Below are 24,303 nucleotides of genomic sequence, written 5' to 3'. Positions count from 1 at the left end.
AATACCCCATATGAACCTCTCTCATTAAATTATCCAACAAGTATGCATAATCGAACTCAACATCATAGGTGACTAAGCACTCACTCAACATGAACTCCTCGTTTATTGTTTTAGTTTAAAATTCCATAAAATTCAAGTATCAAAGATTCACAAGTCACAACCCATTATTTAAAAGTAATTTGGATTGAATTATAACCCTATTTTTACGTTGTTCGGGTTGACTCAACTAAACAAAATACCAATCCACGAACGAACCCAAATTTTTTATTTTTTAAAAATTCAACACAACCCAAGTCGAAAAAATTGAGACATAAACTAAAATTTGTAAATTAAAAAAAAAAAAAAAGTGAAATGAGTAGAGGTGGAATAAAAGAGGATAAGCACAAGGATGTGAGTGAAGGGAGGTGGAGAGACATGGAAAAGAAATTGGTAAAAGGCTGCAAATAAATCCCTTCCTTTTCTCTTCCTCTTTCCCTACACTGAAATTTCCTTCTTCCTCAAACATCCACAATAATGGAATTTTTTTTTTATTTTTTTTTTAGGATTTAGGGTTTACGACGGAAATCTCTCACTTGATTTTTGTAAAACGTCTGCCCTAAATCATATAACCTCGGCCAAACTCAATTTGTCACACTCCTATTTTCTTGTAACTTTTCGATTCCACATATCAAATTCACTTCACAATCAAAATTGTGTGTTCCATAATTTTGAATTATGTAATAGATGTTTACGTTTGAATCTAAAAAAACGAATTTTTGTTCTCTCTCTTATCATTTGGATGTATGTTTGGGGTTATGGTATGAATGAAGAAACACCAATAATTGAAGAGAGAATGGATAGCCTTTTTTTTCTTTCTTTTAAAAGATCCATATAAGGAGTAAGTGCTAATGATGAATGGTTTGTAATAGAGTTGTTCGGTACTCTTGTTGCCTTTCTCGTACCATTCTCAGCTCGAGAAAAAAAAAAAAAAAAAAAAACTCATATCGATCTTACTTACCGAAGGAGACTAAAATAATTTCAAAGTTGAATGTTAGCTTATTCCTCTCATGACGTCTCAACTATACGGAGTCTATAATCAATAGACACGTATCACATCTATTAGTTTTTACCTCAGTAAAGAAATTACGTAAAAATGTCTAAATTAAGATGGGATGTTTTATATATATGTTTTTTGGAACAAATATTTGGAAAATTATATGTGATTTTAGTTTATGAAGAAAATATATAGTTACTTAAACCAAGATTAACCTAATATTATTGATTAAGTAACACTCTGTTTATATGTGTAGTAATGATGAGTTTTTATAATAAAAGAAGAAGGCCTGTGAAGGACAAATTTTGGGGATTTGGGAAGTGAAAAACTTTATAAAATTATTATTATTATTATTAAATTTTGGTGTAATCCAGGCAATGGAACCAACAATAAAATAACAAAATTATGTTAAACTAATGATTCAATCTGACACAAACCTTGGTCAAAATAATGTTACAAAATGCCTCACTCATCATAATATAAACAAACCTTTATCATTTCTCTCTCTCTCTCTCTCTTTCAATTATAAAAATTTAAAAATATTAAAAAAAAAAAAAACATTAATAACATCTACGAGTCTACCTAACATCAAATAAAAAAAAATTCATCTTTGTTGATATAAGTAGAAACTATCAATTCTTTCGGGCCGTTCTTAACTATATTTATATATCTTCAGAATCTCTCTCGTTCCATTGTAGTTTCGGTTCATTCATGTATCTCTTATTGACTCGAGGAGTATAGATATATGATCCATAATCGAGATTACTTATAAAATCTACCACTTTCTAACTGAGGTTAAGAGTTTAGTCATACCCAATAAGAAAGAGACCCAAAATCTTGGAAAAGGGTAAGTTTGAAGAGAGAGAGAGAGAGAATAATGAGTGAAGAAGGTAAGCATGGGATGAGGAGAGGGAACAAAATGGTTGGAGAAGGTGAAAATGGAGGATATGGGGAAAGGGAAAGGGAAAGGGAGCGTGGCAATTTTAAATCAAATGTTTCCTTTCAATACACCAACTTTTTTGTCTCCTAAACGATGCTCTCCGAGGGCACACTTTCATAACCCATAATCCCCACATGTTTTGTTTTCGAACAAATTTTTATATCTAAAACTGAAACGAAACTTCTTCCTAATAGACGTGTTTCAAAATTTTGAAAGGAATGTTCAAATAGGACAGTATCTACCGATGGTAGGCTTTGGTTGTTACTTAGTAGCTTACGAGCATAGTCATTTGCCCCATACTTTGTCCTCAGTTTATGTATTATATTATCCCCGGTTCCTCTTCTTCTAGTTCTGGTTCTTTCTCTCGACATTAAAATAAAAACTTTAAAAAATAACCTAAACCCATTTCTTAATGTCTACCATTAGTGCCTTTTCTTTAAAAAAAACAAAGAGTTTCATGTTTGTTTATCCAACACATCACTGCCTAAAAGTTGTAAGCCTTTTACTCAAACTTTGGATTTTTGTTTTTGTTTTGATCCTTTGTTTTTGTTCCATCATCAGAGGATGTTTCTATGTCTCCACGTTATAATAGGTTCGTTTAGGCTTCGTTCGGTAACAGTTTCATCTTATTTTTTAGTTTTTGTTTCCTTTTGATTTCTTTATTATGGGCTTTGTTTTTTCTCGAATAAACATTTCAATTAGTAGTCAGATTCCAATACACAATAATTAAAAAATCATCTTAACATTCGAGTGAAACAAACAAATAATAGTATGCACGACAACATAATAAAAAAACATGTTTATGAGCGATTTTAGAATGGTTAGAATGACTAAACAACGAGTTTAAAATCCTTCCACATCCCTTTAATAGCATGAAAAACTGCATCAAAATTGATTAAGAAGGGCTAAAAATACAATCAAAAGTTATTCTAAATTGGACAAAAAGTGATTTTGGGTAATGTTTTTAACGTGGCAATGAGTGAGTGAGCCATAAAATTTGGGTGTAAGAAGAAAGAATGTGTAATGAATTTAGAGTTGTTGGTCATACATGCATGGAAGGGTGCAGAAGCGGTAGTTAGAGGGGTGTGTTTGTGGAAGGATTGTGAGTAGTTGGTTGGGGTTGAAAGGGTTTGTGAAATAAAAAGAAGGGTTTTTGTTAGAAAATGTGTAAGAACCAAAAAGGCATCGACTTTGTGTTTTGTGGTAGTGGGCAGTGGGCAGTGGGCAGTGGGTGGTGTAAATGAAAGAGAAGGGGTGGTCCACGCGTGCGAAGGTGTGTTTGTATTAAGGGTGTGAAGGTGGGCGTAGGAGCGTGCTGAGGTACACGCAGTCACGTGTGAGAAGGTTTATATATACGCACTGAGGAAAGGGGGAAGGAAAGAGAGTAGTGGCTTAGAGGCACAAAGGGGTGTGGCCTTTCATATTTTGTATTGTTCTGTGACACACACGCATACAGAAACAGAACAACAACAAGAACACAATCAAAATACACAGATTATGGAGGTTGAGAATGAAATGAGGCAATCCAAGTTCAGAAGAATTTGTGTGTTTTGTGGGAGTAGTCAGGGCAGGAAGAGTAGCTACCAGGATGCCGCCATTGATCTCGGCAACCAATTGGTATTCTTCTTCTTCTTCTTCTTCTTCTTCAATCTTTTCTTGTCTATCTCTATGCTCTGCTTTTCTTCTTTATTATCAGGAATCATTTGGCTTTGTTTTTGTCCAAAAATGGTTGTTTCTGTTCTTTCCATCTCTATTCTGATTCCTCTGTTTTCTGTCATAACCTGTCAATCAAAACCCCCCTTTTACCTTTCTTTCCTTTTGTTTCCTTTTTTGCCCATCTTTTGGAACTTTCCTATCCTTTTCTTGATGTGGGTTTCATTGTTTTGAAGGTTTCGAGGAACATAAACCTGGTGTATGGAGGAGGAAGCATAGGGCTAATGGGTTTGGTTTCACAAGCCGTTCATGGCGGTGGAGGACATGTCATTGGGTAACCTTAACACTAAATTTGCTCTTTAAAATTTTGAAAACGCCACTGAGAAAATTAGTATTCATAACTAATTTTTGTCTTCTTCTTGTTTTTTTTTTTTTTTGTTCTTCTCAGAGTCATTCCCAAGACGCTCATGCCTCGAGAGGTATGTCTCTCTTACTGCTACAAACCATGCTTAACTCCTCCACTGATGTGTGTATTCTCCATTGTCTCTTTTGTGGCCCTTTATCTATGCACCACCACTTCACTTGCCTATTTGGCACCAATCAAAAAACAGACATAAACACTTGGGGATCCTCTGTTTACTATTTTGAGGTCTATTGAGTATTTGTTCTTTATTCCTTGGCCTTTTCCTTCTTGTGAACATTTTCTTTTGTTTTATCTCGTTTTGTGAGCTTCAAATTTTGTGGCTAGGGAATATCTGACCAAGAACTTATTCCTATTCATCATTACTTCACTGCAAATCTCCCTTTCTTTCCATTGAAAATGTGTTTATCCCTTTGCAGCTCACTGGTGAAACAGTAGGGGAAGTGAAGGCAGTTGCAGATATGCACCAAAGGAAGGCGGAGATGGCTAAGCATTCAGATGCTTTTATTGCCTTGCCTGGTCAGTACAAGCTTCTCTCTTTCTGTTTTTTTTGCTGCATTTAATGTCGAGGATTTGTTGGGAGGTAGTAACACGTTGACTAATTTAGAGAATGATCATGAGTTTATAAGTAAGGAATACATCTTCATTGTTATGAGGCCTTTTGGAGAGTCGTGTTACTCAGTAGCCGAATATTTTTGTGCAAAGAGAGTAAAGAAATGGAAAGGACAAACAACCTAAAAAAAGGGAAAGAAAAAAGAGGATTTATTTTGCTTTCGGTGCAGCCACTTTTTATGTTGAAGTCCATTGAAAGCTCTAGTTTAGTCCCTTTCTAATATTGAAGCAATGAATCTGTGTTTCTTTTTTTTCTTTCTTTCAAGTCAAACTGAACGTTATCTTTTACTTCAATGGCTTCTGCTTGCCTTTTAAAGTCTTTTCATAATTACTACTCATCAACAACTTCTCACAAACCCCAAGACACAATGATTATTGTTTAGCCTTTCAAACCCCGAGCTCTTGACTAATGAATCCATCCATATGTTGTTAGTAACTACGACTCTCCACAATGTTATAATATTGTTCATTTTGAGCCTTAACTCTCGTGGCTTTGCTTTGGGGACCTCATACTCTTGACTTCCCACAACATTGTATGCGTCTAATGATCTTGATCTTACGTTTCTCACAGGTGGTTATGGAACTTTAGAGGAGTTGCTTGAAGTAATAACTTGGGCTCAGCTTGGAATTCATGATAAACCTGTAAACTATCTCCAAAAAATACTTATATCCTTATGTTCATAGCGATCGAGTTTAGGATGGCATCTTCAAATTTTGCAGGTGGGTTTGCTGAATGTTGATGGATACTACAATTCTTTGCTGTCGTTCATCGACAAAGCTGTGGAAGAGGGATTCATCAGTCCAAGTGCACGTGAAATCATCTTATCCGCTCCAACGGCGAAGGAGTTGATGATGAAAATGGAGGTATTATCTTTACCTTTCCAACAATTTGTTCCCAAATTGACTCTGTTTCTTGGATTCAATGAATAATTGAAGAAAAACATGTTTGTTTCCTCAGAAAAGAAAGGCTCTGAATCTGTCATGTTCTTACAGTAAGTGTTGATTATTGTAGGAGTATTCCCCTTGTGAGGAAAGAGTTGGTTCGAAGTTGAACTGGGAAATAGAACAGCTTGGCTATCTCTAGAAAGAATATAGAATTGGATAAGGAAGAAAGATGGAATCTGAATTTTGAAGCTCTTAATGTCTATTTTGGGGGATTCTTTTTTGTAAATTACTGCAAATTGACCTCTCAGTAAATGAAGTTTACTATATTTCCTTCTCTATGAAACACTAATTTGCTTTTTGAAATTGTAAGTAAATGAGGTTGATGAATGTTCGTTCCCCCTCTGAGAATCAGCTATCTACTAACTTTAGAGGAAAAGAAATGGAAAAACAGAGAGATTTTTGCAAGTGTTCATCATTTATTGTTCTGTTCATGTCTTCTGCCTCTGTAAGCTGCTAACAGGAAACCTCCATTATCATATCCATCTGGGTATTGGTAAGAAATGGTACTGAATTCAGATATTTTGCTATCATGTCAGTGCCAACTTGTCAACTGGAATTATGACATCAACACATTACTCGATTAAAATGGTCATACAAACGGATCAAATTCACATCAAACGACTCTATGAACACATCACTCTTTTAAAATGGTTATAGAAACGGATCAAACTCACATCAAACGACTCGATGAACCAAATTTAGCTCAACTGATAATCAATGAGGAGGTCAAAAAGTTGCTATTTTGCATGGGAAAACAAGAACCATGGACACAAACAGTAGTCCACTAAGACAGGGTTAGGTGGCAGTTAGTTAACAAAGAGGAGGATGAGGGGGCCAACAAACCTAACAATGCATTACCAGTTTGTTGTTAACAGTTCCTTGGATGTATGTAGACAACAGATAGAAAGTGAGGAAGATAGGGCTTAGAAGGTCTAGTGTTGGGTGGGAGGGGCAATTGGTGGGGGCAGGGAGGGCTCCTATCAGTACCCTTAGAAGAACAAGTGGTAGGATTCAGCTGTTCCAAACAAATGGGACTGTGACATCTGTCATGGTGGAGTATGTCAGCAAGTGTTTTTTAAGGAATGGCCTCAAACGAATGTACTTGGAGACATACGGAAGTGGGTTGGAGCCAATAACACGACGACATCTGTCGGTGGTGTGACTCATGTCAGCACATCGAACAAAATGGATCATTAGGCAAGTAGATGTGGAATGTTAGATGAGAAGGTCATCAAACTTTATGCCGGTGATTCATTTTCTACATTCGTTTATCCACAAATAAATCATACAAACAAAAGGCCTTCCCGATGTGGAATGTTAGATGAGAAGGTCATCAAAACCTTATAAAGAATGTTTTGTTCTCCTCTCTAACCGATGTGGGATCTCACAATCCACCTCCTTTGGGGGCCCAACGTCCTCGCTAGCACACCACCCTGTGTCTGGCTCTTATACCATTGTAACAGCCCAAATCCATTGCTAGCAGATACTATCCTCTTCGAACTTTTCCTTTCGGGCTTTCCCTTAAGGTTTTTAAAACGTGTCTTGTAATGAGAGGTTTCTACACCTTTAAAAGTAATGTTTCGTTCTCTTCTCTAACTGATGTGGGATCTCACATCAACCTTAATCATATTCATGGCCTTCCGTGATCAAGGCCCAAGTTCTATAAAATTTAAGATCCATGCCCATTGTTGAGTCCTAGCACAAGCAGGTCCAAATATTTGGTAGTTGAAGAAGGGTTTTGAAGCTAATTCAGATAGCTGTTATATGTTCCCTATCACTATTGTCTCTCTCCCTCAACCAACCCCATGAACAAGAAGAAGAAGAACAAACATCAAAGCCAGCTCCACAAAACCAACATCTTACTCCAAAGCAATTTCCAGTCAAAGGAACATGTTTTTATATCAATACTATATTGTTCAGAAAATAAAACTATAATGTTCCAAATCAAAATCAATGTGTAACAAATGTAACAGTGATGTTTCAGCTTCTTACTACAGTTGCTTTGAAGCCTTGTTCATATCCCCAAGTTGTTTTGCTTTCACCCATCGCTAAGTGAAAGCTTCATTTCTTAGCCAGCTTTGCCTCTAACAACTTCCAAACACCTAACTTATCTTCATCTTTTTTTGCTTATTATAAGCAGCAACCATGTTTCAAACACAACATCTAAAGTTGAAGACAGAACAGGAATAAAAAATGGCAATCCTAAAACATGGTTCTAACCTGGGATTGCTGTTTCTCCTCGCATTGTCTGTTGGGTCTCTCCCTTTTTTAGCTGAATCAGCAGTCAAGAAGTACAAATTTGATGTGGGGTTTTCTTTCTTTCTTACTTTCTGATATGAGATTGGCAGATTTCCCATACATACACATACATAAATGTAATGGACTTCTTTTTTCCTTTGTTTCTTGGGATGTTTCAGATTCAAGTGAAGAATGTAAGCAGACTATGCAATGCCAAACCAATCGTCACGGTGAACGGAATGTTCCCGGGACCGACGATATATGTCCGAGAAGGCGATCGGGTTCTCATAGATGTCACAAACCATGCACAATATAACATATCCATTCACTGGTATTGAACATATATACCTACGAACTAACTTATCTTAGGAACTATGAGTGTGGTGAAATGGTAATGTGTTTGAATGCAGGCATGGGTTGAAACAACAAAGAAATGGTTGGGCAGATGGGCCAGCTTATATTACTCAGTGTCCGATCAGTACAGGAAATAGCTACACTTATGACATTACCATCACAGGACAACGAGGGACTTTATGGTGGCATGCCCATATTTTGTGGCTAAGAGCCACAGTTTATGGGGCTTTTGTTATCATGCCTAAGCTAGGAACTCCATTTCCATTTCCTCAGCCATATTTGGAAGCTAATATCGTCTTAGGTTCCTCCTCCCTCTCTATCTCTATCTCTTTTTCTTTTAACAATTGATGTAACCAGGAAATGTGTAAATACAGGAGAATGGTGGAACTCAGATGTTGAAACTTTGGTTAATCAAGCCAACAAATTGGGGCTTCCACCCCAAGCCTCCGACGCTCACACCATCAATGGCAAACCAGGCCCTCTCTTCCCCTGCTCTGACAAACGTAGTACTACAAAGTTTCTCTAATTCATAATGCATAAACAGTCTTTACATTCCCATTTCTAATTCTTGTGCATTGATTATCATGTTCAGACACATATGCTTTAGAAGTAGAGTCTGGAAAAACATACCTGTTAAGGATCATCAATGCTGCGCTTAATGATGAGCTCTTCTTCGCCATCGCCGGTCACTCGCTCACCGTCGTGGAGATCGACGCTGTCTACACAAAACCCTTCACAACCACTGCCATTCTCATTGCTCCCGGCCAGACTACCAACGTTTTGGTTAAGGCGGATCAAGCCCCTGGCCGGTACTTCATGGCAGCCCGCCCCTTTATGGACGCGCCAATTCCAGTGGACAACAAGACCGTTACTGCCATTCTGCAGTACAAAGGAATCCCAACCACCATCCTTCCTTCTCTCCCCACTCTGCCTCTTCCCAACGACACCAATTTTGCTCTGTCGTACAACAAGAAGCTCCGGAGCTTGAATACCCCACTGTTTCCGGCCAATGTCCCGATTAAAATTGATAGGCATCTTTTTTACACCATCGGTTTGGGGGCAAACCCATGTGCCAGTTGCTTGAATGGAACACAGCTGACGGCTTCTTTGAACAACATTACCTTCGTGATGCCTAAAACAGGGCTTTTGCAGGCTCATTACTTCAACATCCCTGGTGTCTTCACTCCAGACTTTCCTGACCGACCGGCGGCGCCGTTTAACTACACGGGTGTGCCGTTGACGGCGAATTTGAGGACATCTTTAGGGACGAGGCTGAGTAAGGTGGCGTTTAATTCGACGGTTGAGTTGGTGTTGCAGGACACCAATATGCTGACGGTTGAGTCGCATCCGTTTCATCTCCATGGCTACAATTTCTTCGTGGTCGGCACTGGAATCGGTAACTTCGATCCCATCAGAGACCCTTCGAAATATAACCTGATCGATCCCCCTGAAAGGAATACGGTCGGTGTCCCCACCGGCGGCTGGGCCGCTATCAGATTCCGAGCAGATAATCCAGGTATGACCCCTCAAACTTTCTTTCATTACCATTTTCAGTCCTCTAAGGTTCACTAACAAACATATTAATGGTCGATTAGGGGTTTGGTTCATGCACTGTCACCTGGAGCTGCACACAATGTGGGGCTTGAAGATGGCGTTTGTGGTAGAGAATGGAAAGTCCGCTGAAGAATCAATTCTGCCGCCGCCGCCGGATCTTCCACCGTGCTAGTGCTTTCAGATCGCAGAATCAATTATTCCTTGACGACGGCTTTATACTCATTTTTTTCAATTCCAATTCCATTGCTATAAATACCGATGATCGTGTGAGCAAGAAGACGATGTATACCAAATTTGACTTTCTTCTCCATTCTTTTCCAAACTTAGAAATCACGCATACATTTCTACCATAAGTCTCAACCTAAATCTAACGAATTAAATAGTAAATACTATAAATCATTGATCATAACACATACCCAGTGAGTAATTTGTAATGACTCTTTTAAGTGTTTAAATAAAATTAAATATTAAATAAAAATTATTAAATTTGTGATTTTTGTATCTAATAAGTTATTAAATTCTCAATTTTGTATTTAACTGTTCTTAATAAATTCAAAAGTTTTAAAAATTAATTCATATAAATTTAAATTTTACGTCAATACTAAACTTTTAATTTTTTAAACTACGGTTGAAAAGTATTTGAAAACAAAAAATATATTTTTTTTAATAAATAAAGAGATAAAAAGGAAAAGGAACTAATAGTTTAAGTTTGGTCCAAGCCCATTAAACAGCCTAGGACCCATAGGTCTACTGAATAGGGTCCTTAAAATTTTTGGGCTATGATGATAGCTGTTACTGATCCTATATAAATCTTTCCATAAACTAGGAGCCACCTTAAACATACTTTAATTGGTAAAAAAAAAAATGAGGAAAAAAATCACTACTTTTGTTTCTGGATCATTAATGGACCATGTTAGTCCTAATTACTAAGAAAAATAACATTTGCATCGGTCCAAGTCTATCGGTAGCTGATATTGTCCACTTTGACCCATTACGTATCATCATCAGCCTCATGATTTTGAAACGCGTCTACTAGTGAGATGTTTCTATGGCCTTATAAGAAATGTTTTGTTTGTCCAGCAACTAACATGGGATCTCACAATCCACCTCCCCCTTGGAGACCTAATGTTTTCGCTGGCACACCGCCCGCCGTCAGTCTCAGTTTTAAAACACGTCTATTAGAGAAGGATTCTCATACTCTTATAAAGATTGTTTTGTTCCCCTTTCTAATGTGAGACCTCACAACATTTTTTCAAGCCCTCGTCTTCAATCACATTACAACTTAGATACAATTTGAACGTTAGTTTGATTTTTAATTATATTTGTAGGTATTTCTAAGTCAATACCAAGTGGCACATCAAAATAAAGCAAGTCTTCAGCCATAAAACTTCCTACTACAAACAAACAAAACGGGGAAAGTTGTGCTTTTTTTTTTTTCCTTTTCTTTTCCATGCTAACAAAGGTCAGACATGAGGCTGCTGGGAGTGGGAGTAACAAGGAAAGGGTTCAAAACATAAGTTACTGATGCCATTCTAAACGTTTGAATAGACAAAATCATAGCGTTGAATAGGTCGTCAAGGTTCACAATCAAGTTCAAAGCAAGTTTAGTCACTTACATTCTCTAACTAATCCATTTGTCAAAGCATTTCTTTTAAATTCAGACTAAACTAGCATAGCTTAAGATGGTCGAATATCGACCCAAACACAGCATAGCATAGAGGACATGCGTTCAATCAAAGCCAACCTCTAGAACTTTTTGAGTATCAACCCATTTGATCGCAGAATAATAACCAACCCCACAAACTAAAATTTCAAACATATTGATTTTGTGAAGTGTCAACAACACAACAACCAGTTGCCCAAAAGAAAAGGCAAGGTCGTCTTTCAGGCATTCTATCGAACATGTTGTGGGCATTAAAAAAAAAAACAAACAAAACACAATTATGCTTACAGGGAAAGGCCCATCTCGTCTCGATATGAACGATTGACTGGTTGAATTGGTGAATAACGATGAGTATAAAAACAAAAGGGGAGTTGGGTGGGGAGACCGAAATACCTTGAAAGGCGAAAATAGAAGTTTCTGTGCGAGCGCTTTGTCGGGTGGCCTTTAATAGGTAAATAGTAAAGTATGGACGTTGATAATCGCATCCCACTTGCAGTTGGTGGGATTAATCAGAGATGAAAAGAACCGTAGGGTTTAGCAGCGACTGCGACTGCGACCGCGAGCGTGGCCGTGTCTGTTTTTTAGAAACTAATCAAATGCGCAACTGACTTAGCTCTTGTTCCAGTACAGTAAACAATTCTGACTTACGCTCGAATATCAAGCCATATTTAAAATATGTTCGAGAAAAAAAGGAATTAAGATTAAGTATTATGAAAGTCAATTTAAGCTTAGAACGGACCCATTAATTAGTGATTTATATGTATTTTTGTTTTATTTCATTTAAAATCACTTTAGTTAGCAATAGACTTATTATAGGTGCATGCAATAGGATCTATCGTAGTCCAGGTGTTTCCAAATGTTTCTACTTCTTTTGTTCTACGAATCCCGATTGACTCCAAATGCATTCACTCTTTTGATTCTATGAATTTTAACTGTGTTTTCTACTCAGAGCCCAGATGTTTATTTCTTCCCTGAAGCGAAGGTCTAAACTTCTTCTATCATTGAAGAAAAAAGTTCTTTTTGTCAAAGATAAAAAGGATAATGATTCTTCTTAGGTCAGAGACAGTCGGCCCAAGGTTACTCGAAAAAACACTTTAAAAAAATTTATTAGGTAATATTTGTAATTTGAAAGTTAAATTTTAATAGTTTATAAATAAATTTATTAAAGTTTAGAATTAAAATGGATAAAAACAAATAAATAAAAACTAATAAACATATTCGAATTGTGGTGGGGGCGGAGGGGGAATGATGATTGGTGGGAGAGTGGAGGAAGAAGGAGAGTAAAAGGGAAAACGACAAGTCGGCAATGAGCAATAAAAACGGAAACGCACTATCGACATAAGAAAAAAAAACCGACAGATTCCGGGAGGGAGAAACAAATGGAAAAGGTAAGCTGACGTGGACCCTCCAACACGTGGCCAGTAGAAGCGAAAGTGGTGAGGTGAAGTGGGACCCGCCAAGGAGGAGAGAGGAGTAACCAAGGACCGTTGATTTGACGGTGAGATGGGATTTATTTTTATTTTTGAACATTAATTTATTTTCTTTGACGTCAATGCTTGCCTCCATTAATACGTGGAAGAATCTCTTGTCAGACACATCACCGTCAAATGGGGCACACGTGACACGCACACCACAAATATATATACATTTTTTTTTTAAATTTTAATTTCACCTATTAAATTTGGATGTTAAAAAAATTCATAAAATATTAAATTTTGGGTTACTTAACGTATACATACACATTAATTCCCATTATTTTAAACCTATAATTATTTAGTTCAAATATAAATATTATTGATAATTTTTTTTTAATGATAGATAAAAAAAGTATTTAAATTGAAATGTTAAATGTCGGAAGAAAATTATTTTATGAATATGCATCGATTTTCAGATCTTTAAGGAATATATGTGCGTTTTTTTTAATGGTTAGTAAGTCTCGATCGAAAGGGGGAAGACTTAGCGACAATGTGGGGTTAGTGAACAACACAATGACAACCAAGTGGAAAGGAACATAAAAGGAGAAAAACATTGAGTACTCATATTCCTTCTTGGCTATCTCCATTTCAATGTCTTTCCATGCCTTTTTCTTTATTCCTCGTTTCTACGTGCTCGATCTTTAAAACATTTGTTTGTTTTTGGTGTGTACGCGACAATGTTCATAATTCCTAAGTTGAAAGTAAGATTGTCAAAGTGAATATAGTTTAGTAGTAATTGATACGTACTCCTTTCTTCGAGATCAGAGACTTAATTTTTTAAATTCTTACTTGGTTGATTAAAAAAACGTCTAAAGTAATATTTATAGTTATTTAATGGGTAAAAGTTAAAGATTTAAATCTTTAACCTGACGTGTGAGATCCCACATCGGTTAGAGAGGTGAACAAACATTCCTGGTAAGGGTGTGAAAATCTCTCCCTAGTAGACGTATTTTAAAATTGTGAGATTGACGACGATGCGTATCATGCTAATGTGGACAATATTTGCTAGCAGTGAGACGACGGTACGCAACAAGCCAAATTAGACAATATCTGCTAGCGGTGAGATTATACTGTCACATCATGAAAATATGATATAATAGAAGTTACAAGTTTGAAATCTTAGAAACTTTAAATGAGAAGAAATCGAAACTCTTATGAACATTTTGGGACTTGATCTAGCAATTTCGTTGAAAAATCCAATAAAATGATAAGAAATCAACTAAAGTGAAAGTTTGGTACGGTTACCTTAATGACTAAGATCAAGAATAAATAAAACTTGTGATTTGAATCACTCCACGAGAAAGTTTGATCAATACTACTCAACGACTTTAGCATGCAAATCTAAACACAATAATTGTAAAAAAAACGAGCTCGTGATTTAAAATCATATTATGCACTTTTCATTTTAGTATCTAAAATCGCAAATTTTTACCATTACTATAAGAAATTTACAGGGAACATAATAAATGTAAAAGGTCCCCTACTTTTTTTTTTTTATAATTTAAATAAATCATAGAACAGTACCTGAGCGTTACAAAATAAATGTGTGAAAATATTAATGTTAGACGTGACATATTCTTCAGTAGTACTTTTCTATCACATGTGTAATAAATAAAAACTTATATATAAATAATATATAAGTCAATCATTTGATTATGTCTATTATTAAAAAGTATCTAAAAGATTGAAAAATATATTATAAGTTTCATTTTTTATTAGATACTAATATATATATAATTTAAAGAAGTTCAAAAGTTATTGGATATAAAATTGAATTTTATTAAGAAAGTAAGTATTTTGTCTTTAATCTCCGGTAGTAATAAATAAATTTGTGTACATTAATTTTTATTATAAAAATTATTGTTAAAATTTTAATAAAAAGAAAAATGCAATATTTTAATAGGATTGTGGAATTAGGTCTTCATTAATACGGAATTTTGATAATTAAATTAGAAACTAAAAAGGAATATTAAAGGAATTATTAACCACGTGTGTAAAAATAATAAAAGAAGAATATATAAATTTGACCATTGAAAAAGGTAAAATGGGTCAGTTATTTTTACCGCGCACCGAGATCTGAATCATCCGACCGTTAGTACAGCAAGTACATGCTACTTGTCTCGCCACTTTCCCCACGCGCTTAGTTAAGAGCGTCCATATTTTTCACTTTTTTTAATCTTTTTTTATGACGCAGTAAAAATAAAACTGGCCCTTGAAAATGGAATCTCTACTTTCATGTTTCAATTAAAAAACAGATTCTACAGCTTCGAAGACCAGGCCGACGCGCGTCAACTCCACAGATTCGTCGGTGTTGTCACGCAATTCATTTTTCTTTTTTCTTTTTAAACACAACACGTAATTTATTTATTATGAGAGAAAATTATTCGTTAATTTAGAAATGTGTTGGATATATAATATTAAAATTTATAATGGAGAAAAATATAGAAAAAGAAAGGTATATCCAAATATAACTCGGGAGGTAGGTTCACCAAGAATATAATTAAAAGCACATCTAAAATTCAAGGATATAATGAAACTTATTAAACCACGTACATCATTTTTATAGGTCGTTGTCACGTCATCTTTTAATATTCATTCTAACCTATGGTTGACGTAAGAGTTATTTTGAAATATATTTAAATTTTGAGGTAAAAAAGGAAACTTGTAAGATGTTCAACCTTTATGTTGAACCACGATTCAAACAAACGACATAACAACTCGACTGACAACCTACAAAAATGTTGATTTTACCATTTTTACCGTTTCTTAAAGCTAAAATAATTCAAACGGTAAATTTTTTTTTTCATTTTTGCCTTTTCCATATACAAACAGTAAAAACAAAAATCCCTAAATTTTATGGGTTGGTGTGTGATTCAATCCATTGTTATGATTCATTTTTATTACCCTTCACAGAGAAGTATCAATCTAATTTTTACCCCATTAAAAGTAAAAAAAAAAAGGGGGTAAAAGTTTGTGGTTAATTAATAATCCATATCAAATATTTTAACAAACAATTCAGCAAAAAATAATTACATGCGATATAATGTAAATATTGGTCGTATGGTAACATATACGTCTCGAAAATTTCATATCTTAATGTAGAATGAGTGATACCCATTAATTAATTGTCACGTTTATATCTTATTAGAACTGACTAAAAGAAAAATTATCCATTCTTAATTGTGGGTAGTTGTTTGAACTAAATCAAATATCTAAGAGAATTGGAAAATATATAAAATAAAGAGAGAGAGAGGGAGGTAAAGGATAGGATGGGTTTTAAAGATCTTTGTTTTTTTGGTGTCTCCTCAACATAGCCTCTCACTCTTTCTTCAGATCCGAAGAAAAAGGTAAGAAATCCCTTTATTTCCATTTGTTTTTTTAATCTTTTTTATAAAAATTTTACTTCTGCTCTCTGCTTCTTAACACTTGCATGATCCTGATGATCCAAAAGCTTCCTTCTCTCTCTTCTCTTCTGTGACTGTCCGAGGCTTTTTTATCTGCCTCTCTGTCGGCCATCGACTCACGAACACGAAGAACCAGATGATTATTGATACCACGTCCTTTTGAGCACCTCTGATTCCTCTCTGGGTTTTCATTTTTGTTCTGATTCTGTTCGAGTTTCGAATCAAAGAGGGTTTTACCCAATTTGAGTTTGTGGGTTTTGCGCCGTAATCTGTGTTTCTCATGTGGGGGTTTTCCCTGATTGACACAGCAATTGATTGCCTTCATCTGAGATGATTACGTTTATGGATTCCAAAGAGAAATCGAAGGAGATGGACAAATGTTTAGATCCTCAGCTATGGCATGCCTGTGCGGGAGGAATGGTTCAAATGCCGCCGGTGAACGCCAGGGTTTTCTATTTTCCTCAAGGCCATGCCGAGCATGCTTGTGCCTCCCCAGTTGATTTCAGGACTTGTCCGAGGCTTCCTTCATATACCCTTTGCAGAGTCTCTGCTATCAAGTTCCTTGCGGATCCTGACACCGATGAGGTCTTTGCCAAACTTAGGTTGATACCCATAAATGGAAGTGAACTAGATTTTGATGATGGAATTGGGCGGCTTACTGGGTCTGTACAGGATAAGCCAACTTCGTTTGCAAAGACACTGACTCAGTCTGATGCTAACAATGGTGGGGGTTTCTCTGTTCCAAGGTATTGTGCAGAAACCATCTTCCCTCCGTTGGATTACTCTGCTGATCCGCCTGTTCAGACCATTCTTGCTAAGGATGTTCATGGCGAGACATGGAAATTCAGGCACATTTATAGGGGGACGCCTCGGCGGCATCTTTTGACCACTGGCTGGAGTAGTTTTGTTAACCATAAGAAGCTTGTTGCGGGGGATTCCATTGTGTTCTTGAGAGCTGAAAATGGTGATCTCTGCGTCGGGATTAGGCGGGCGAAGAGGGGAGCTGGAGATGGTCCAGACTTGTCGTGTGGATGGAATGGTGCAGTCCCTTATGGAGCTTTCTCTGCTAATGAAAGTCTTATGGGAAAGGGGAAAGTGAAGGCTGAATCAGTAATTGAAGCTGCTACACTTGCTGCAAATGGGCAGCCATTTGAAATAGTATTCTACCCAAGAGCTAGCACTCCTGAATTCTGTGTCAAGGCAGCACTGGTGAAAGCAGCATTGCAGATCCGGTGGTGCTCAGGTATGAGGTTCAAGATGGCCTTCGAAACCGAGGACTCGTCTCGTATTAGCTGGTTCATGGGTACCGTCAATTCCGTTCAGGTCGCTGACCCACTACGCTGGCCGGAGTCACCATGGAGGCTTCTTCTGGTAAACACTGTTCTTTTCTCCTTGTCTGCATTCATTGCTAGTAATCAATGTATTCAGAACATGATGTTTCAGGAATGAATATGTTGTCTGCTTTAGAAACATTGATGTTTATAAGTTGGGTGATGGTTAAGATATGATGCAAGTTGAAACTGTGAGATCTCATGTCGGTTGGAGAGGGGAACGAAACATTCTTTATAAGAGTGTGGAAACCTCGCACGTGTTTCAAAAACTTTGAGAGGAAGTCTGAAAGAAAAAACCCAAAAAGGACAATATCGGCTAACGGTGGGCTTGGGTTGTTACAAATAGTATCAAAGCCATACACCGGTCTGTGTGCCAAGACATTGGGCCTCAAAGGGGTGGATTGTGAGATCCCACATCGGTTGAAGAGGAGAACGAAACATTATTTACAAGAGTGTGAAAATCTCTCCCAAGTAGACGGGTTTTAAAAACCTTGAGGGGAAATCCGAAAGAATCCTTACCTTCTAACTTGCTAATAACACGTTTGTTGCAGGTTACTTGGGACGAACCAGATTTACTTCAGAATGTGAAACGCGTTAGCCCGTGGTTGGTCGAATCGGTATCGAACATGTCTCCCATACACATTGCCCCATTCTCATCTCCAAGGAAAAAGCTCAGACATCCACAACACCCTGATTTCCCCCTTGATAACCAGCCTCCTATGCCATTGTTCTCTAGTTATCTCCACGGTTCCGGCAGCCCTTTTGGTTGTCCTCCCGACAACAACTCTGCTGGCATGCAGGGAGCCAGGCATGCTCATTTTGGTCTATCCTTATCAGATTTTCATCTCAGTAAACTGCACTCGGGTTTGTTTCCGATTGGTTATCGATCACCCGATCCAGCTGCTGAGTCAGCTACACTTTCTTGTAATGCAATGACTGAAAAGCCAAGTATGAGTGAAAATGTATCTTGCTTGCTAACCATGGCACATTCTACTCAAGCCTCGAAGAAATGCGACGGCATGAAGACTCCTCAACTAATACTTTTTGGTCGACCCATACTTACCGAATTGCATATGTCTCAAACCTACTCTGGCGATACTGTTTCCTCTGTTGGTACTGGAAATAGCTCACCAGATGGAAATGGAGATAGAACGGAGAAACGCGCTGATGGTTCTGGATCTTCTCTGCATCAACAACGTCCATTGGAAGGCTCGTCTTGCGAAAATTTCCAATGTTACAAGGACGATCGGCAAGAAGTCGAGCCTAACGTTGATCCAGGCCATTGTAAAGTCTTCATGGAATCAGAAGATGTAGGTCGCACCCTTGATCTTTCTTCACTTGGGTCTTATGAAGAATTGTACACACAACTTGGAAACATGTTTGAAATAGATAACTCAGAGACATTGAACCATGTCTTGTACCGTGATGTTTCCGGTGCTGTCAAGCACGTCGGCGACGAACAATTCAGGTACGTTTCCACTTCCCTTCTGCAACACCGAAATATTGCCTTAAAATTATCGTTTCCATTGCATCTCTGATCGATTAACGCTTCGTTTTCTGTTTCAGCGACTTCATCAAAACAGCAAGAAGATTGACAATTCTATAGATTCAGGAAGTAACAATTTAGGAGGAGGTTAGAGCAAGCTACTTTTCTCAGACTCGGGATGAACTACTCTCTAGCAAAGAGCCTTCGCGGGTAGTTCATTTTTCTTTCATTTTCTTCTTCGTCACCTGTTAAGAATTCGGCGAGTTGATTTCAATTGTACAAATGGTGAATATCAGGTAGCTGCTGCTAATATTCAAGGCCTTTTGAACTGTGAAAGCTCATTATTTTGACTTTGCTTATAATGATTAGTTTGTTTCCCAATCCAACTTGTGGAGGGAATGTTTGAATTTTGAACTTGCTTACTTCCTCATGTGTTAGCCGTTGTCTCGTGTTCTCGAGACATCCTTGATCAGTGGTTAAAAATGGTTACGAAAGATCGATTTTTTTCAATCTTTTTGACCGACTCTCTACCGAACCAAACTAGAGAGATTAGGAAGTAGTATAAGGATTTATTTTTTATCGAGGGTTGAAATTAAAAAAAAAAAAATAGAGAAAATTGTGAGTCTCGTGGGCAATAAATTAAATATTAAAAGATATTAATTTATTTCTATTGGGATTAGGGATTATCGATAGAAAGTCAAAATTAGTATATGGTTCGAAGTTTAAAAAACAAATAAAAATAAAATATTGGAAATTATGGAAAAAAAAAATTATAATTGTATTCAACATTTGACATGTCACAATTATTAAATGCTTCTTATTTGTGTAAATAATGAAGGAATGAAATTTAAAAAAAAAATCTCATTATTTATGACACGTTGAATGTGGGACCATTGGTGCTTACGTGGCGAGGTTTCATAAAGATCACGTGTGTCTGACGTCATCTCATTGAGGGCGGAGTGGCTCGCTGCTTGTGTCCCGGCGTTTCGACGTGTGGACGGTTTGGTTTGGTTTTACCTTTTCGTTTTATTTGTTTTTTCAATAAATATAATTATTTTTAATTACAAATTTATTTCTTACTTTTTCGATTTTTTTTTTAAATTGACAGATAAAATAAACCTAAATTAATACTTTCGAGAAATAGATTTGTAATTCAAGAAATAAATTTATAATTTTAAAAGACCAAATAAATAACAAAAAAATCCTCAATTCTAACTGAGGAAGACATAAACCCTTTCCATTTTTTTTTTTCTGTTAAGTTTCTTTGCCACCAAATACGGCACCGTTTCAGCAAATAGGCAATAAAACAGCGAGACCAACAAAATCATGTGCGCCTTTAATTAGGGTTTCCTTTGCTTTAGAATTACGGTCACGTCAGTCTTCTTTCTTAGGGTTTTTGAGAGATCCAAAGTCCTAAAAACCAGGCAAACTCCATGCAAACATTATTTTTAATTCATTTAAGTCAAACGTTCAAATTCTAAAAAATTCTCAATAATTACTAGCCAGGATATATACTTTATTAATTAAGTAAAAATCAAACTGACAAATTTCACGTGCAAGCAAACATTGAGTTATGTGTATAAACGTATATGTTAATGTAACAATAATGGAGCGTTAGAATGATAATTGATACTTTTGATCAAAATTTTTAGTTCAGTATTGTGACTTGCAAATGTTTAAGATTTGAGATTTATTAGATTTTAGTTGTTAATGTAATATGTACAGTTGATAAATATAATTAAAAAAATAATTTAACAACCAATCTATCTCTACTCGAACAAAGAGGGCTAAGTTGGTTTGAGCGGTAAGCTCTATTTAATTTGTTCAGATCATCAATTGAATCGAGTTAGTTCAAAAGGTTTTTTTAACCTAATTCATGTGCACCACCGACGTAAAAAAAAAATTATATATTTAAGTTTTAAGGTTGAATTTGATGAAACTAATATTTATTTATTATTAAAAACAAAAAAGGTAGTGACGGGAAATGGTATCATTATATAATTTATTGGCATCCGAAACATTACCGTGCGGTGGGCCCCACATTTTGTTGTCAACTTAAAATCCAAGGTCTTGACCGACATCCCAACGCATAACTATGCCGACACTGATCTCGTTCCTGACTAAGAAAGCGACATGTCGCATTTGTTTTTGGAAATTTAAGAGATGGGCCCATTATATATTTAACCCAATAAGCTTTTCAGAAATTTGAAATGGGTCGGCCCATGTACGGCCCATTCGAATTTCTTCCTCACCTCTGGCCGTGTCTGCTGCTTCCTCTTTCTCGGTGCTTACTCGTTTCCTTACCAAAAGTGGTGGCCGGTGTCTGTTTTCGATGGAGGCGTCGATGACGATTTCATGGACTTCGGATCTTCCACTCGCTCTTTGATTGAATAGAGTATACGGCCTTCGACTGAGTAGCTATACTTCTTCATCTTTCTCTCTGTGCTGTGTTGGCTCTGCTGCGACCGATTAGGGTTCTGAATTATGGAATGAACGCGAAAGAACTTTTGTTTCAGCTTAGTGTTTGAACAGTTAGATCGCCGTGGAACGTGATGAACGTGAGCCGGCCTTCGGTGCATCCAGTTGAGGCGCCACCACTAACGGAAGGAGCGGTGCACAATGGGCCGAGAGTTAGGATGAAGGATGTGCAGGGTATGCCTGGTACAACAGGTGGACTTGCACTTCGTCTCCTTCAGTTCATATTTGCTGTAGTTTCTCTGTGTGTTATGGCCACCACTAGTGATTTCCCTTCCGTCACGGCGTTTCGGTACGCAATTCTTCAATTTTTGTCTCATAGTGTCCGGCTCTGTGTAACTTTTCGATGTTTTGTTTGTGATAATCTCCACGTTACAGAATCAATGAGCTGAAACTAGGATGCTGGATAAGTTTAGATATATTTAGCGTGATTTCGACGTCGTTCAGAATATTTTATCCATTAAGAACGCGTGTTTTTTCGTCTTTTCTTGCCAATGATTCTGCTCAAGAACAGTTCTTTGGTAATTGTACTTTCTGTCCAATATTCTTAGGGATGGACCCTAACCTCTGTTGATGGTGATAGCAACAACTTGTATTACACTATCGCCGAGGTCTAGCGTTTTCAATGTGTTGTGAGTCGCGATATAGCCCTCGGGTACAGAGGGAAGTGGATATAGACATGTAGAAAAGTCGTCGCCTTAAATTTGAGCGTGTTCAACAAGAAGGAAATCAAGAGTCTTGTGTCGTTGAGTTTTTGTTTGAGGATTCGAGGGAGTTATTATTGTTAGTGCTGTATTATTTTCCCCACAGAGTGGATAAGAAAAACACTATTGAAATCACTATTTTCTTTCAGCAAATAGCTGTTGGTCGATTATTCAGCTCATGATCAAGTTCAAATTTTCGATGAAAATATTTTCTATACGTTTCATGTCAGTTCAACAACACTGCTTGTGATCAAGAATTTTTCGTTGGTAATTTTCATCATTCTATTAATACCAACCGGAGTTTTTTGCAACCTTGGTTGGTTTTTGAAAGTTCGGAAGGTATCTCATTTTCTGCTCTAGCACTTTTCTTTAGGACACCGAAAACTGATTAGTTGTTTCTCTTACGAAGAAGTTTGTTCTGTTGGAGAATGTTATTCATGATCAAAACTTGTGATTTTTAGATATCTTGTATGTTTGAGCCATCAACTTTGTGTTCAATTGTTCATATGCAATTATAATGGTCCATCATTTATCTCAGATATCTTGTTGCTGCTGCTGGCTTGCAATGTTTGTGGAGCTTTTCATTGGCAGTAGTTGATGCATATGCCTTGTTAGTCAGACGAAGCTTGCAAAACTGCTCAATAGTTGGTTTATTCACCATTGGTGATGCGGTAAGAATAATTTGTATGCCAAACACACATATTAGATCTGCATGCATCTTAGATTTGTAGTCTGATACGTGATGTGCAATCCAGGAGCTTGTTGAAGTCACACGGTTTTCATAAAATTCTGAGATTGACATCTAGTTTTTATTGGATACTATGGTTATGCTTGGTTTGCAAGAACGCAAAAATCAACAATGAGAAATGAGAATCCATGTGTAACGGTCCAAGCCCACCGCTAGTAAATATTGTCCTTTTTGGGTTTTTTCTTTCGGGCTCCCCTCCAAGGTTTTCAAAACGCGTCTATTAGGGAGAGGTTTCCACACCTTTTATAAAAAATGTGTCGTTCTCCTCTCCAACTGATGTGAGATCTCACAATTCACCCCCTTCGAGGCCTAGCATCTTTGCTGGCACTCGTTCCCCTCTCCAATCGATATGGGATCTCACAATCCACCCCTTTGGGGTCCAGCGTCCTCACTAGTGCTCGTTCTTCTTTCCAATCGAAATGGAATCTCACTCAAAGAGAAACTTTTTGTTTGTTTAATTATTGGGTTTGCCTATTTGTGAGTTGTAATAGAAAAAGCATCCCAATGGAATGCTGAGTCTACCAATACGAAGGAATGAGCCTGATATGTTATTCTACTCTTTGGTAATCATAATATAGTATGATATTGATTCTTATATTTAAATCAATTTGTTAAACCAATATAACTTTAGTTTATTCAATTTCTTAAGTTCAATTAGCAATTATAATCGTGGATATAGATAACGAACTGTGTCTTCCTGCAGATTACATCCACCCTTACATTTTCTGCTGCATGCTCATCAGCTGGGATTACTGTTCTCATAGGCAACGATCTTAACAAGTGTGGCGTGAACCACTGTGCGCAATTCGAGTCCGCTACTGCAATGGCCTTCATTAGCTGGTTTGCTGTTTCACCTTCATTTCTCTTGAACTTTTGGTCATTAGCTTCTCGGTGAGATTCCATAGGGAGAAAGTTAGCTTCTTTTTAGTTATTGTCTCACAAGCTACTTTTTTGTTTCTAAATTATACCGTGCAAATTTGGAAATTTTGATGTACACGTGTAGGTTTTTGATGGGTTTGATTGAGAATTGAGATAATAATGAGTGAATAAAATCACTTCATTTTCCCAATCTCTTTCCCTCACAGATGAGGCAAGTCTAGCCTTAAATTCTCACTATCATCATAATCCAACTCTCATCTTTCTTGGGATTTCTTTCCAAATAGTCGAAGGGCCAAGTCAACAAGACTACAAAATTAGGTTTTTTTTTTTTTTTTTTTTTTTTTTTTTTTTTTTTTTTTTTTTTTTTTTTTTTTTTTTTTTTTTTTTT

General features: G+C 36.8%; 4 protein-coding genes across 6 annotated transcripts; all 4 read left to right on the top strand.

Annotated features, from left to right (window-relative positions):
• The first annotated feature begins 3,322 nt into the window (after positions 1-3,322).
• On the top strand, positions 3,323-5,952 carry LOC111432999 (cytokinin riboside 5'-monophosphate phosphoribohydrolase LOG3). The gene is made up of 7 exons (XM_023069877.1): positions 3,323-3,590; positions 3,863-3,960; positions 4,075-4,105; positions 4,467-4,566; positions 5,231-5,301; positions 5,380-5,523; positions 5,672-5,952. The coding sequence occupies exons 1-7, from the start codon at positions 3,471-3,473 to the stop codon at positions 5,741-5,743; spliced, it is 636 nt and encodes a 211-aa protein (XP_022925645.1). The 5' UTR covers positions 3,323-3,470; the 3' UTR covers positions 5,744-5,952.
• Positions 5,953-7,496: 1,544 nt separating this feature from the next.
• LOC111432948 (laccase-11-like) lies at positions 7,497-10,097 on the top strand. Its single transcript, XM_023069770.1, has 6 exons — positions 7,497-7,908; positions 8,022-8,173; positions 8,253-8,497; positions 8,571-8,699; positions 8,789-9,712; positions 9,792-10,097. Exons 1-6 carry the CDS (start codon positions 7,798-7,800, stop codon positions 9,920-9,922), a joined length of 1,692 nt encoding a protein of 563 aa, XP_022925538.1. The 5' UTR covers positions 7,497-7,797; the 3' UTR covers positions 9,923-10,097.
• Positions 10,098-16,136: 6,039 nt separating this feature from the next.
• Positions 16,137-19,619, top strand: LOC111433282 (auxin response factor 18-like). Of its 3 annotated transcripts, XM_023070275.1 has the most exons (4): positions 16,138-16,235; positions 16,340-17,663; positions 18,175-19,091; positions 19,190-19,619. In XM_023070275.1, exons 2-4 carry the CDS (start codon positions 16,623-16,625, stop codon positions 19,227-19,229), a joined length of 1,998 nt encoding a protein of 665 aa, XP_022926043.1. In that variant the 5' UTR covers positions 16,138-16,235; positions 16,340-16,622; the 3' UTR covers positions 19,230-19,619. The 3 variants fall into 3 exon arrangements, with proteins under 3 accessions (XP_022926047.1, XP_022926046.1, XP_022926043.1); XM_023070279.1 differs by having other exon boundaries at positions 16,137-17,663; positions 18,175-18,933; XM_023070278.1 differs by having other exon boundaries at positions 16,137-17,663; positions 18,175-19,024; positions 19,148-19,619.
• Positions 19,620-21,128: 1,509 nt separating this feature from the next.
• LOC111433327 (CASP-like protein 5A2) lies at positions 21,129-24,182 on the top strand. Its single transcript, XM_023070353.1, has 3 exons — positions 21,129-21,876; positions 22,827-22,959; positions 23,740-24,182. The coding sequence occupies exons 1-3, from the start codon at positions 21,662-21,664 to the stop codon at positions 23,929-23,931; spliced, it is 540 nt and encodes a 179-aa protein (XP_022926121.1). The 5' UTR covers positions 21,129-21,661; the 3' UTR covers positions 23,932-24,182.
• Positions 24,183-24,303: the final 121 nt, after the last annotated feature.

This window comes from Cucurbita moschata, unplaced genomic scaffold (assembly GCF_002738365.1).
Source record: "Cucurbita moschata cultivar Rifu unplaced genomic scaffold, Cmos_1.0 Cmo_Scf00041, whole genome shotgun sequence".
Taxonomy (NCBI): Eukaryota; Viridiplantae; Streptophyta; class Magnoliopsida; order Cucurbitales; family Cucurbitaceae; genus Cucurbita; species Cucurbita moschata.
Note: the sequence above shows the minus strand (reverse complement) of the source record. Positions and strands in the feature narration are given on the sequence as shown.